The 12,717-nt window shown below is 40.1% G+C and overlaps 1 protein-coding gene across 2 annotated transcripts in view; it reads left to right on the top strand.

Annotated features, from left to right (window-relative positions):
• Nucleotides 1-12,717, top strand: part of DOCK1 (dedicator of cytokinesis 1) — a 309,905-nt gene that overhangs the window by 18,557 nt on the left and 278,631 nt on the right. For both annotated transcript variants that reach the window (XM_054831423.1, XM_054831422.1), the window contains exons 2-4: nt 4,635-4,718; nt 10,516-10,556; nt 12,453-12,508. In XM_054831423.1, coding sequence (XP_054687398.1) covers nt 4,635-4,718; nt 10,516-10,556; nt 12,453-12,508 — 181 coding nt within the window. The remainder of the gene's footprint in view (nt 1-4,634; nt 4,719-10,515; nt 10,557-12,452; nt 12,509-12,717) is intronic.

The raw sequence follows: 12,717 nt of genomic DNA, 5'->3' as shown, positions 1-12,717 counted from the left end.
TCCCGAGCTGCAGTGACTTTGGTATCTCTTCTGCACGGTCTCTTGAGTCATCTCTATCACAGATGTATCCCTTAAGGAGAAAATGCATTGTAAATGGCATTCTGCAAACGATAAGGGATGAGAGTATTCGGTTGCAGTAGAGCAGCTTAGCTGTGCCTCTTCAGCTGAAGTTTATTAGAGAGGAAAAAACCCCTCGGTGCATGGATGAAGAGCACTGGGATGCTGTATTAGCATTAACCATGAAGTTAACTTGCGCTGGCTAGGTCTCAGTTATAAATCTTTTGATGCTTAAGTAACCATGCTCCTTATCTTGCCTGCAAATTGTATAGCAAACATTTTTTCTAACTTACGAGGCTGCATAATTCCTCTGCCAAAACAGTCAGCCTTGATTCGCAATTCAGGCGCAATGGGGAGGCCTGACGTTAGCTGGTGTGAACGCTCCTGATGCTTCATTTAGCTTAGAGCTCTCCAAGCTAAAAATCTGTCACGCTGAGAACTGGACTTTCCAAATTAAGCTAAATTTATTTCAGTAAAAAAAAAAATTAAAAAAAATTGGAATTTACACTTCAGGCTTATTTTAAATGATGACTCAGAATACAGTTGATCAGACAAAATATAAGCATACCAGTTGCATGCTTTATTCTTCCAAATTTTGTCTTTTCCTTTAATTAAAGCCTTGTTGTTTGCTCCAATCAAACATTTTATCTGTCATAATATCTTTTGATGTCACTCTGGATAAAAAAATTACCCTGAGAGGGAGTTATCTGCTAGCTTTTATAGGAGTACGCACTGTAGTTCAAGTCTTGTTTTGTAATCACAGGGGTGGAATGCACTTTATAGTTATTTTGGTTGTTTGCTTTGTGATCTGTCAATGCTGCGGCAAACCCAAAACGTGATTGTTTTAGGGGTTTTTTTTTTTTTGTTTAATGTTTATAGACATATTTTTCACACACACACATATATATAGTTAAAGATAAATCTTTCCTCCATGCCATTGCTCCTCACTCAGTTCAGGTCAATGGGAGCTGTTGTGGGCAGTAATTACCACTTGATGGCTGTTTGTCATCTTCTGTCAAAAGAATTGGTCATTACAGCGCCGCTCCTGTTATGTGACCTGCCTTGTGACAGACACCAGTTAGCACTCTTGGATATAAATTTTAATGTCGTTTATTCATAGCTGCCTTTGATCTTTAGTGTTATTCCGTTTCAGTGTTTGATAAATGCTTAGCTGAAGTGTGAATTGAGTACAGGACTGTTTTTAATCTGTCATAATGTGAATTTTTCCTGATTGGGATGTCTGGTACGAGGCAGCGAGATTGGTTGTCGGGGTCCTGAAGGTGGAAGACATGAGTTGGAATTAATTTTGGACGTGTTGAGCACCCAGAGGTCCTCTCGACTCTAGTGACGGCTGTGGGCGTCCAAGAGATCTAACTGAAGACCCAGAGAACGGAGTTAGGTGTTGAACTCCAACCAGATGAGTTTGGAGGAGTTAATATCGACTGTGTAACTGTGTCTTCCCTGGTAGGCACAAAAACTGAACGGAAAACGTTTCTGATGAGTGTTATTGAGCATAGTGTCCCGTGTGCCATGTATTCACTATTGTTAACATCCCTCTACTCTGAGCAGTTCAAAATGTTAATTTTTGTTAATGTGTTTTTCACAGAACCCTCTTCTGCAGAATAGCAATTACAGCTTTGAAATATTCTGCTCCAGATACCTAGGAGGGAAGGTTTATCTCTCTTTAATAATGAAAAAGTTAACAAAAACATTAAAACAGGAATAGCTAGCTTGGCATGTTTTGATGTCAATAAAAGTATATTACTTTCTAAAGCCTTCATTTAAATACTGCTCATATTAGTCTCTGTGATGCACTTGACCTTTATGCTTTTTACCCTGAAGTGTCCTCTCCTCTATTTATAATCTTACACTGTATACTATATTTTCTTTTCCAAATTGCTTTTTCATATTTTTTGTTTCATTTTTTCACTCAAATATATTTATTTACTTCTTAACTCTAAAGCCTGTTGCCTGTCAAGCAGGAGGGGTACCACAGAGAAAAGGACCAAGGCCGTCCTTTGTGTATTTGTTGTTGTTGTTGGCATTGTAAGCTGGAATGCGATGAATTCTGGGGAGAATAAATACTAACTCCTGGAGGTTGAAAATGAAGTCGTGGCCACGGGTGGAGGCAGCGCCAGGCACCGTGCCCTGTCCTCGTGGTGGGATTAGACCTTCTCACGTGCCTACTTGGATGTTTGCTGCTTGTGCTCTTGGGGGGTAAACCGATTAGCAGATTTGAGATCAACAGAATAATTTTGTCCACTTACCGGTTCCTATTGATGTAAGTTATGTTGTTGATCTTCTGTGTAATTTGGGCTCCAGTCTGCTTCTTAGGACCTCTTGGGAATAGGAGAAAGTTGGGCAGGTAGGCGAGAGTGCTTCCTTGGTCCGATGTCTCATTGCCTTTATAACTGGGGCTTTTGGCCTTTTGCTGTAGGTTTTATATTTGAGGGTTTTTTTGGAAGTGCTCTATGACCTGTGATGAGCGTGACACGCGTCGTTTGCCCTGTGGACTCTTGGTCTGAACATCTGTGAAGATTTCCTACGAGAAGGGGAGTTACATGTAACTTATCTGAGTCTTTCTGTTCCAATAATAATAGTAATGATGATAATATCTGGGAGTCCCACTGAGCATTTCTGACCAATGCTGCACACCAACTCTGTCCCTGGAAACTAATGCAGAAAGAAAAGCAAGTGGTTATGTGAGAGCTGGTAGAGAGCTTTGAGGTAACTATTGTACTCAAAAAATGCTTTCACTCCCCAAGAGTTAAGACAAATAGCAAGAAATTCTAATTCTCAGCTATTTTAAAAAAGCTGTCCTTTGACGCTACATTCTGGAAGCTGTCACCGTGAAGAGGAGGTCTGTGCTCAAAGCAGCACAACCCTTTATGTACTGGAAACGTGAAGACGAGGAGTACGTAACACCTGACAGTGAAGGAGGAAGACTACTTTGGCCATTTCATTAGCTGTTGAGAATAGTGTATAAAACGCCTTTAAACTTGGTAACCTCACTGGAGGGAGTAACTGCAGTTGCAGAACTGTGCGGAAACCTTTGTGGGTCCACCTTGAGTACAGCTCACTAACTTCAGGCTTGTGAAATACTGGAGTTGCTGCCTTCAGTCACTAGGACACTACTTGATATCAGAGGATTTTGTTTCTTACAGAGAGTTTGCTCCATGGGAAATGTAAAAATGTAGCTTTAGAAGTCATAACTGTTTTGTTCTTTGGATTTTTAATACTTTTTCCCAACCAAACCTTGTCTGCAGTGTATTTATCAAATAAATTTCCTGTGTTCTTCTGGACATCGCTAATCTCGGTGTTCGCAGTTGCCAGATTTTCTTTTGGGAAGGGTAGGGAGGAGTGGTCTTTGAATTACTTCTTTTGTTGTAGTTTAATATCCTCTGAAGATGAGTGTTCTTAATTCTGCTTTCTTATCAGTCAGTTCTTTAAAAACCAAAAAACCCCTGTGTTTTCTATTTATTTGTTATGATGTCATTGCATTGGTGAGTGGGGTAATGCATCTTTCTCATTTGAATTATCTCTGGTAGCATATAGCTGGCTACTGTTTGTGTTTGTTTTTTTTCAGAGCAAGCCAGTTTCTGTCCTCTACAAAGCTGCTCCCTGGCCAGGAGTGAAGTCTGGCTGAGCGTGGGCAGCCTGCGGGTCAGTGGCCGTGAGGCAGGAGCTATTGAGGTGCATCTAAACAAATCTGAGGATTTTCCTCAGTCCAGAATCCTTTCTGTCCTGCCTTAGGTCTCCAGTAGTGACACCGGTGGTGGTGGTGGTGTGCCTCTTGCTGCTTATGGTCCTAGATGGTAGCACTCCAGGTTTTTTCTGAATTGAGCACTGGAAAATGAATCGTTTTGGACTTTGTTGTCATTCCTCACCCCGCTTGTGAGCAGAGCCACTCGGAAATATTTGTGAAAACAAATGTATTTAATAAATTTGCAAGTTGTGAATGCTGTCAGGGCTTGCTGATGAGTAAAGAGTGATAACTTGATCATAATACTATAAAATGAGGGATAGGACTAGTCTCTCCCAGGAATACAATGGGTTGATGCTGTTACCTCTGGCACTCAGGAATTCTGAAATCTTGTTGTTTTGAAACATAGTATGCATGCAGTAAGTTAATGAAGTGACTGAGAAATCATTCTTTAATATTACTGGTGGTAATTGGAGTTTTCTGAAGACACTTTGTAAGTTTTCTGTGTGTTGAGCTGACAGTGGAAGACAGTGCAGTTCATTACAGATCTGCATAAAGTTGATGCAAAGTGCTGGATGACAGGCAAGTACAATGAAAATTAATTGAATGTATTGTATGAAGAAGCAAAGCATTACAAACGGAATGAGGGACTGTCTTTAGAGAGTGGACTTGTGGGGTTTTGAGATTTGTTACAAGGGCAATTATTAATGGATTAGAGGACTTGGCCAAATTTTTTCAAATTTTTTTTACAAAATCCTTTACAAAAAGGTGGAGAGTGGCAACAATAAGTAATAAACCCAATTATGCGGAGAAATAAAGATCCTGGAAGTTACATTGTCTTGGGTGTGCTAATAGCAGTGTTTCCTCTGTCCAGCTCTCTACAACTACGACGCGAGGGGACCAGATGAACTGTCCTTACAAATAGGTGACACCGTGCACATTCTGGAAACATATGAAGGTAAGCTGGCAAAAGTCACATTTAAAAAGTGTTTTTTGCAATTGCATTACTTTTCTGTTTGTGACTTTATCTTCTCATGTTATCAAGTGATTAATTACTTACTTGCTAAAAGGTCAAAACACATTATTTCTAATGAACGCAGAATTAACCAATGCTAGAGGTGAATGAAGATGTGTGTGGTCGATACCTGGTGAATAACCATTTTCTTTTCTATGGAAGATGGATGTTCGCACAGCTTTATTTATGTGGATCAATTGTAGCATCTACCCTACGTTAGAGCAATGATAGATGCTTTTTGGATACCCTCAGGTAATGCAAAAGAGCGTGCTGCTAAATTAAGTTTAATCTGAATTTGAAAGTCACCTGGGTCCTAAATTATTTATATTTTTCATTTAAGATGGGTACGTGTGTTACAGTGCCATGGATAGATTTCAGGCTTTTCAGATGCTTTGCTTGTTTTGATATGAAGCTGTAGAAACATTACATATACTGAAATCTTTCCTCCTTGATCCGTGTAAAAGGGAATTTGAATGCTGAATTTGATAGTCAACAGAATGTGAAAATTGTCGTAACACTTTTCAGCTCTTCCTTGATCCAGTACTGAGCCAAGTAAAATACAGCTCTTTCATTATATCCTTGACTTGAAGTTTTATGGCATGCCGCAGTTTGGAAAGGTATAAGTAACATATAACTAAACTGTTTGTTTAAAATATTGTGGAAATGTGTTTTAATGTATTGATTTGATTTGTTTGTTTCTCGAGACGTTGATCTTTTGGTACATCTGTGAGATAATTTCTTCTTTAGATATTGGCTTAATAGGATTTTTTAATATTTATATTTACTAAACCAAACAATGCTATTTCAACAAAAGTAACAAGCTCTACTTATCAATCTGCAAATGAATTTTCTCATTGCTGCTAGGCTGGCATTTTCTTACAGAGTTCAGCTTGCCGCTGTAATTCCAAGCTTGACTCTACGCAAAGTAGCCTTGCCGTTATCTGACATTATATACTTTAATAAAAATCTAATAATGCAAAAAATTTAAATGCAAATGGAATGATTTAAATATTGTGGAGCTTTATACTTTATATAAAAATAGATTTATTTAATGAATGTGGGAGAAACTTTGAATCCTGAATAGGGTATGTGAAACCATATCAAATGGTGACTGCTGCCAGCTAAGTGGGACAGTGGAGATGACTCACTTTTCCCCTGGACTTGAATAATAGAAAACCCTTCGCACTCTCATGGTTGTTAGGCTTCAAGCACATGGGATGAGTTAAGGTTAAAAGAAATGCAAATAAGTTAATGTTCTTCCAAACATTTTATACAATGATTACTCATTACGTACCTGCTGTGGTGGGAAATGAGATGCCATAATTCTTATCTCTCTCTTGTTCACAGAGCTGCCATTATTAGGTAATTATTTGAGCTTTTTGATCTCCAAGTTCCTCTATAAAAAATTGGTGTAGATTGTGCCCCAGGAGGTTTCGTAGCATCTGCAGTACGGTGCAGGTGCGTGCCTGGGAAGTTCCCTGCCATCGGTCCTGCCCGTCAGGGTTCTGTTAGGCTGCGGTGGGATGGGCAGACTGGAGAAAAGCCCCCTAATGATATGAGTGTTGGGCAGAAAAGTCGTTTGAAGCGTCAGTAATGCCTTTTTGCTGAAGATCTGTGATTCTGTTTCTCAAAGGTCTAACCCTTTTCCCTGTATTTAAGGCTGTGGGGAAAAAAAATTGGCTTCTTTCATTGATACCTGCTGTATTATGCATTCTGCTCTTGGCATCCTACTGTAGAATTGCTACTATTTTTAGATAGTTTTCTGGGATAATTCTTAAGGTAGGAGTAGTTTTGAAGACTTAGAAGTGTCCATGGGGTTTGAAGTGGTAGATTGTAGCGTGGGTTTCTTTTTTTCCTTTTTCTACCACCCCCCACTCCCCTTGGTTGTGAAGAAAAGCTTATAGTAAATCTTTGCTCAGTTGGTCTTCTCTCTGCAGACAAAAGAGGCCAGGAAGTTGGGAGGGCTGGGTCTCATGTGCATACTCTAAAAAGACCTGTTTTAAGGACAGGCAGGTTTCAGTAGCATTTCATGTTGCTGCCATGTGCTAGAATGCATCGCTAAGATGTACTTTCTAACAGGTGTTAAAATTACATTTATTTTTTTACCTATATGTAAAATTTATTTTGGAATTTGTTTTTATTACTGAAACATTCTAATATTTTAAGTTTTAATGAAAATAACCATTATTTTTTCTCTGAAATGAAGGAAGACATTGGTACAAATACTTCAGTGTGCAGATCCTGCAAAGTTGGAGCCTGTATTTTTATAGGAGTTATGAGATTGGAAATAAATGTGCATATTTCACTGTTAAATACTAGTGTTTAAAAGCTACTTTCTAGAATAATTGATCTTGAAAGTAAAATTTTTTTTTTTTTATTTCATGTAGAATTGCAGACAGTTTTTTTTTTTCAGTTTGAAAACTCTCTCGCTCCTTCTAATGTGAGCCTTACAGGAAAAGCCAAACAGCAAAGCCATTGGGCTTCATAAATATCCTCCATCTTGCAAGGGTTGTATTTCATAGCAGTTATCCCAAAACAAATATTTGCCATGTTCTAAATTAGTACTTGCCTGATGTTTATTTTTTTAATTCTGCTTCTTTACGTTATTTGGTGGAATGGGCAAATGGAACATAGGATCAATAAATGTGGCTTATTAAGGTGAATAGCTATTAAATGTAACAGTAAATAAACCTCAAAACCAAGCTTGCGTGTTTGAACAGTAGTTCATTTCTAGTGCTGCTGTGGAAGGGAGTTTGGCTTCCAAATTAGTATTTTCAAATAAGTTATTCCTGATACTGTGTGAATGTTTAGTTGTTGGTTGTACCTTTTTTCTTTTTTTTTTTTTTTAAATGCAGCAACTACATTATCTGGGTTACTGTGGAGTAAATAGATGCATCTTTCAAGAGAAACAACAGTAAATTTTTCCCTTTGTCTTTTTCAGCTTTAATAGATACGCAAATATTTCATTGGTCCCTTTTCTTAGTTGGACGTTTATGTGGATGCATATTTCCAGCCATTATATCCCATAATATTTGTTAAGGGAGAGGCTAGAAACCTTGCAGCACATCAGTAAGCCACTTAAAAGCCCAGGTCACTTTAGAATAATATGTATGGCATCAGGCTGTCTTCCTCTTGCTGGCATGTTGTCTGAAACCAAATTGGCCGAGTGAGGAGAATCTGGAGCTCCAGGGAAGTGTTTGGCATCAGGTATTTGCCTTCTCTGCCCTCAGGCTTTGGGGTTTTCATTCATTTTTTTTTTGTGATCTGCAACACTGAAAACTGCTGAGGTTACAAAATCGAGAGCTAGAGTTAGGCAGGGCCATGACGTAGGTTGGTAGGTGTGGTAGGATACCTTCCTAATGCCGTTTACACGCACACACGCATCCCTCTCCTCTTGCTTTTGTTGTAGTGTGGAGGACTAGATCTCACTCGCCCAAAGCAGAGGCTGTGCTAGACTTGTTTTTCCCATGTTTGGTGTTTGACAACAAACTGTATTTATTGTGCTTTGAAGAAAAATCACAAGTTTGTGACCTTAATTACTTTAATTCATGTTTGTGAGGGACTTGGTTGTTTTTGTAGTGCCTGTGTATATGTGGAGGAGAGCTGTCCTCATCTGTAAGATGAGGAACTAAGATATTGAATAGTTTTTATGTCTTGGATAGTTGATTTGGAACTAGATGATCTTCAAGGTCCCTTCCAACCCAAACCATTCTGTGATTTAAATTACATTGCCCTTATAAGTGCGCGTTCATGGCAAGACTCGGTGCCTCCAGTTGAACCAGTGAGTTAGGCCGTCTTGAAAATTAGGCTTCCCAGCACGTGGCTACAGGCCTGATACCCAGCAAGAAAAACATTGAGGTGGTGACTGCCAATGAAGAGCCTGGCTGGACTTGTGTGGCCGCATTAAGACCTCTGGGATGAGTGGGAGTGTAAGCAGATTTCGGCTGCTTTCTTATCTACAATCTCTTGCAGCTCTTGCTGCAAAGCTTCAGAAAGAGGTTTAGGGGTGAGGAGCTTTCTTTGCTATACAGCTTTTCAATCGGCAGGCACAGAGTGATGTCCTGAGTCAGGCAGCAGCATGGAAGATAGGATGGGAGAAGAGAGGTGGTGGAGGTGATATGGTTGGGTTGTATGTCCTTTGGTTTGTACAGTGCATTTGATCAGCGTTACGGTGTTTGTCAGTTTAGACTCCAGAACTTCAAAATGTTGGTTTATTCATATAAAACTGAAGGAATTCAGTTCTTCAATAGGATTGAAGTCTCTACATGCCTGTGCACAGATTTCAGCTTGTGGAGTAAGTGCAAGCAGAAATGCTTTGCCTTCTTTGCACCTGAGCCAGAAACTGTGTGGGGTCATTTCAGCAACTCTGCGGAAATCAGCAGAAATGTGAGATGTGAGGCCATCGCAGCCTCTGTAGGCAAGTGACCTGCAATGGTAGTGGACGCTGGATTAAAGAACATAGCACTAACCATCCTCCAGTGATCATGGACGATAGGCTTCTGATGCAGTGTGAAGATGAAGAATCATTTTACCCTTTGCTACTGGAGAGCAGACTGAACCATCCCATGTGCTTGAGACTTTAATTTGTATTTCTAATCCCAGAGTGTGGATAATGAATTTATCAGCATGTGTTGTCTTCCCTGAACTTTCTTCCTGCCCTAGTTGTTAGCAGGAGTGGGACTGTAAGTTTTATTTCCACGTCTGCTTTGTGATTTCCCCCCTGTCCTCACCCATGCTGATCTCTGGAGAGAGATGCTTTGCTGCACAGAACCCCTGTTTGCGGGGCTAAAGGGGGTTATTGCACCCAGACTCAGTCTTCCAAAAGCTGCGGGGGACAGCTCTGGTCACCCAGGGGGTTCCCTGGGGTGCTGAGTGAGAAGGAGCAAGCCATGGCACAGACAAACCGAAATACAAAATAGCCCCAGTGCAAACATGCAAGCAAGCTAGCGCTGAATTGAAGGCAGTGTGCACAGAAGATCTCATCTGCTTTCTCTGGCAGGGCTGTCTTCCACGAGGCTAAACGACTGTAGTTTGTAGGGTTTTGTTTTTGCTTTGGTTATCCGGTCACACTGAAGCGGAATGGCTGGAGAAACACTAAAAGCTGTAATGGTGATTGCTTGCAGATGTGTTGTGAACTGGGGGCACAATAAATGAGACATCGCCTCCCGGTTTTCCAGGGATGGCGACCTGCCTGGGAGAGCGGCCCAGGCTGAATGGTCCTGCGGCATCGGGGCTGCTGCGGGGCGGGTGTTTGCTGAATTGGGGCTCCTTGCTTTTCTCGTTCGGTGTGTGAATCGTAAATCTCAAAGTATTCTGGTTTTCCGCCGAGATATCAAATGGCTTTGAGAACTTGCGTTTGTGGAACTTAAATAGGTTTTAAAATCAAACTCATCAAACAGTACATTATTGTAAAGTTAATGCACTTAAGTTGGTTTTGTTTATGTTGGTAAATTACTAATTAAAGTGAAATGAATGACAATTAAATGCATCATGTAAACTGCTGTCTCTGTCATGTGGTCTTCTCCATCAGTTTCATCATCATCACTCTGGTTTTTATAGCTGCCAAGAAGACTTGTTTTAGCCAGGATATTAACTCTGTAGGGAATGCAAATTCAGACGGGGTGTGCATGTGCACATGGGCAGGGGTGAACCACCTTAAGGTGCCGTTGAGCCAAGAAGGAACAGCTGCTAGGTGACATTAATGAACTTTTTAATGCCTTTTCCCTTTTTTTCCTCCTAGGTTGGTACAGAGGTTATACACTACGAAAAAAATCCAAGAAGGTGAGTGTTGCCAGAGCGGAGTGCTTGTTTTTCTCTTGGACAGAGATGTGTTATGGCATCGGGCGTGTTGTTACAACGGGGATCTCCAGCGTGCATTATGGTACTGCACGGGAGCAATTTGCCATGTGTCCACTGATCTCTGATAACTGCTGGTGTGCTGGTCTCAACCTGTAGTAAACGTGATTTGTTTTTCAAGTTAACTGAAACTTATTTTAGCAAGGCCTAAAAGCTGAGTTGCAATTTAATTTTTGCAATTTAAGGGTATATGTATGTACAGTCACTATGGGTGGGTTGATGTACATTAGCTTCTTTTCTGCGCTAGTTGCTGTACCAGAGCCTTTGCCTCAGTAAAAAGTTCAGAACTTTATGTCCTAGTTGATCTGTTTAGAGGCTGACACTTTGCTTCACTGTCTGTTAAATAACATATTACTCATAAAATGCAATTGCATCTTGGAAAGTGATAGAGAGGTCTACGTTGTGATTTTTCAGTTGTTCCCTGCGAGAGGAGGAGTAATCTTCTGCAGTGTCATTTTGCCTAGTTGTTAGGTTTTCAGTGTGCATAAAGGGCTACTGTTTACAGCAGCCTTTCTGAAATAAAAAGAAAGGAAACGGCACAAATACCGCTTATAACATTGTGTTGTGGGTTTTTTTTTAGCATTTTATTTTATAGTAGTAATTAACCAGAATTAAATGACTTCTGGTTTTGCTCCTTTTTTCACTTAAAGTAAAACACTTAAAATGTAATGTTTGCCTACAGAGGTGCATTTTGAGTTGTGCCTGCATGTCTCAAAGTGCAGAGCTGAGTTGTGTGGTTTGTCCCACCCATTTCCTAACCAGGCCTGTTCTATGGTTTTTCTAGTCTGTTTTGATATTTTCTTTTTTTGGAAAAACACTGAATTTCTTACAAGCCGTATTTCATGACCGTGCCTTGTACAGCCTAAGAAGCAATTATGCATTCTTCTTGTCTTAAATTAATTCCATGTGTTGCTGCGTTTGTCTGACTGCCACTAAATGTAGTGGGGTTTTTTATTTTTTTGTTACTTGGACGAAAAGAATTCCCCCCCCCAGTTTCTGTAGCTTTCTAAGTTTCTTTTTTTGTATTCCCAGATGATGAGAATACTGAACTACTACCTCAAAGGGTGAGGTGGAGGAAGGGTTGAAGAGGTTTTTGGCTTGCAAGTAAGGATAGGTTGGCAGTAGAAGACACTATGTTACATACAGTCCGTGTACTATGGGTTGCAGTGCAGGATGTGTGTGCATTCTGCGCATACACATGCCCATTCATTTGCCAGCAAGGCAGCCCAGTACGTTGCACAAAATAAACAGTGTTTATTTAGACTGAAAACACTGGAGAAAACACTTTGGGAACTGAAGCAACATCTTACTGTAGGGTAAGAAATCTTGGTTAGATGTGAGCAAAAGCAAGACCTGGATTAGAGGCAAAATGTCATTTTGGAGTAGATATATTTAAAATCATCTGTCTTTCATGCTGTCAAAAGCAAGTCAGTTTTAATGCGTATCTGTATATAGTCATCCAGGGATGTGGAGAATCGTTGGCCAACTGTACCTTGAACTGGGGAGGAAACAGCCCTTTGTAGTGCTGCTTGTGATAGGGCATCACTGCTCTTTTCTTTGATAACAGTGAAGATAAGTTTAAAACCACTGAGTCTCTGTTTGCTAAGGTTACAGCAATGCCTTCTTGAAAGGACGTACGAAATGTAAATGTACATTAAAAAGAAAACAAAACACCACAACACAACTATTCTGATGCTTAAGAGGATGTGAATGGCTCTGCAGACCCAGCAATGTGTCTTGGCATCCTTTTAGGTAATAGATAAAATGTTATATGCACCTGGTTACTTAAAACCTTTTTTTTCTTCTCCCTCCCTCTCAAAGGGCATTTTTCCTGCCTCCTATGTCCATCTTAAGGAAGCAATAGTTGAAGGCAAAGGGTAAGTTTGATTTCAAAATAATGAAAATCCATTCTCCGATTTGTATCTGCATAATTTTGGTGTATTATCAGATAACTTACACTCGTTTCCAGTTGCTTAATGACAAAAATGTGTGTGTTTCTTTTTTTAAAATATTTCCAGTTGGTAACTCGCCTCAAGTTTGAAGGCGCTGTCATCAGCAGTGCTTCTGGCTAGTACTGCAGTTCTTG

The sequence above is a fragment of the Grus americana genome, chromosome 7 (genome assembly GCF_028858705.1).
Source record: "Grus americana isolate bGruAme1 chromosome 7, bGruAme1.mat, whole genome shotgun sequence".
Classification (NCBI taxonomy): Eukaryota; Metazoa; Chordata; class Aves; order Gruiformes; family Gruidae; genus Grus; species Grus americana.
Note: the sequence above shows the minus strand (reverse complement) of the source record. Positions and strands in the feature narration are given on the sequence as shown.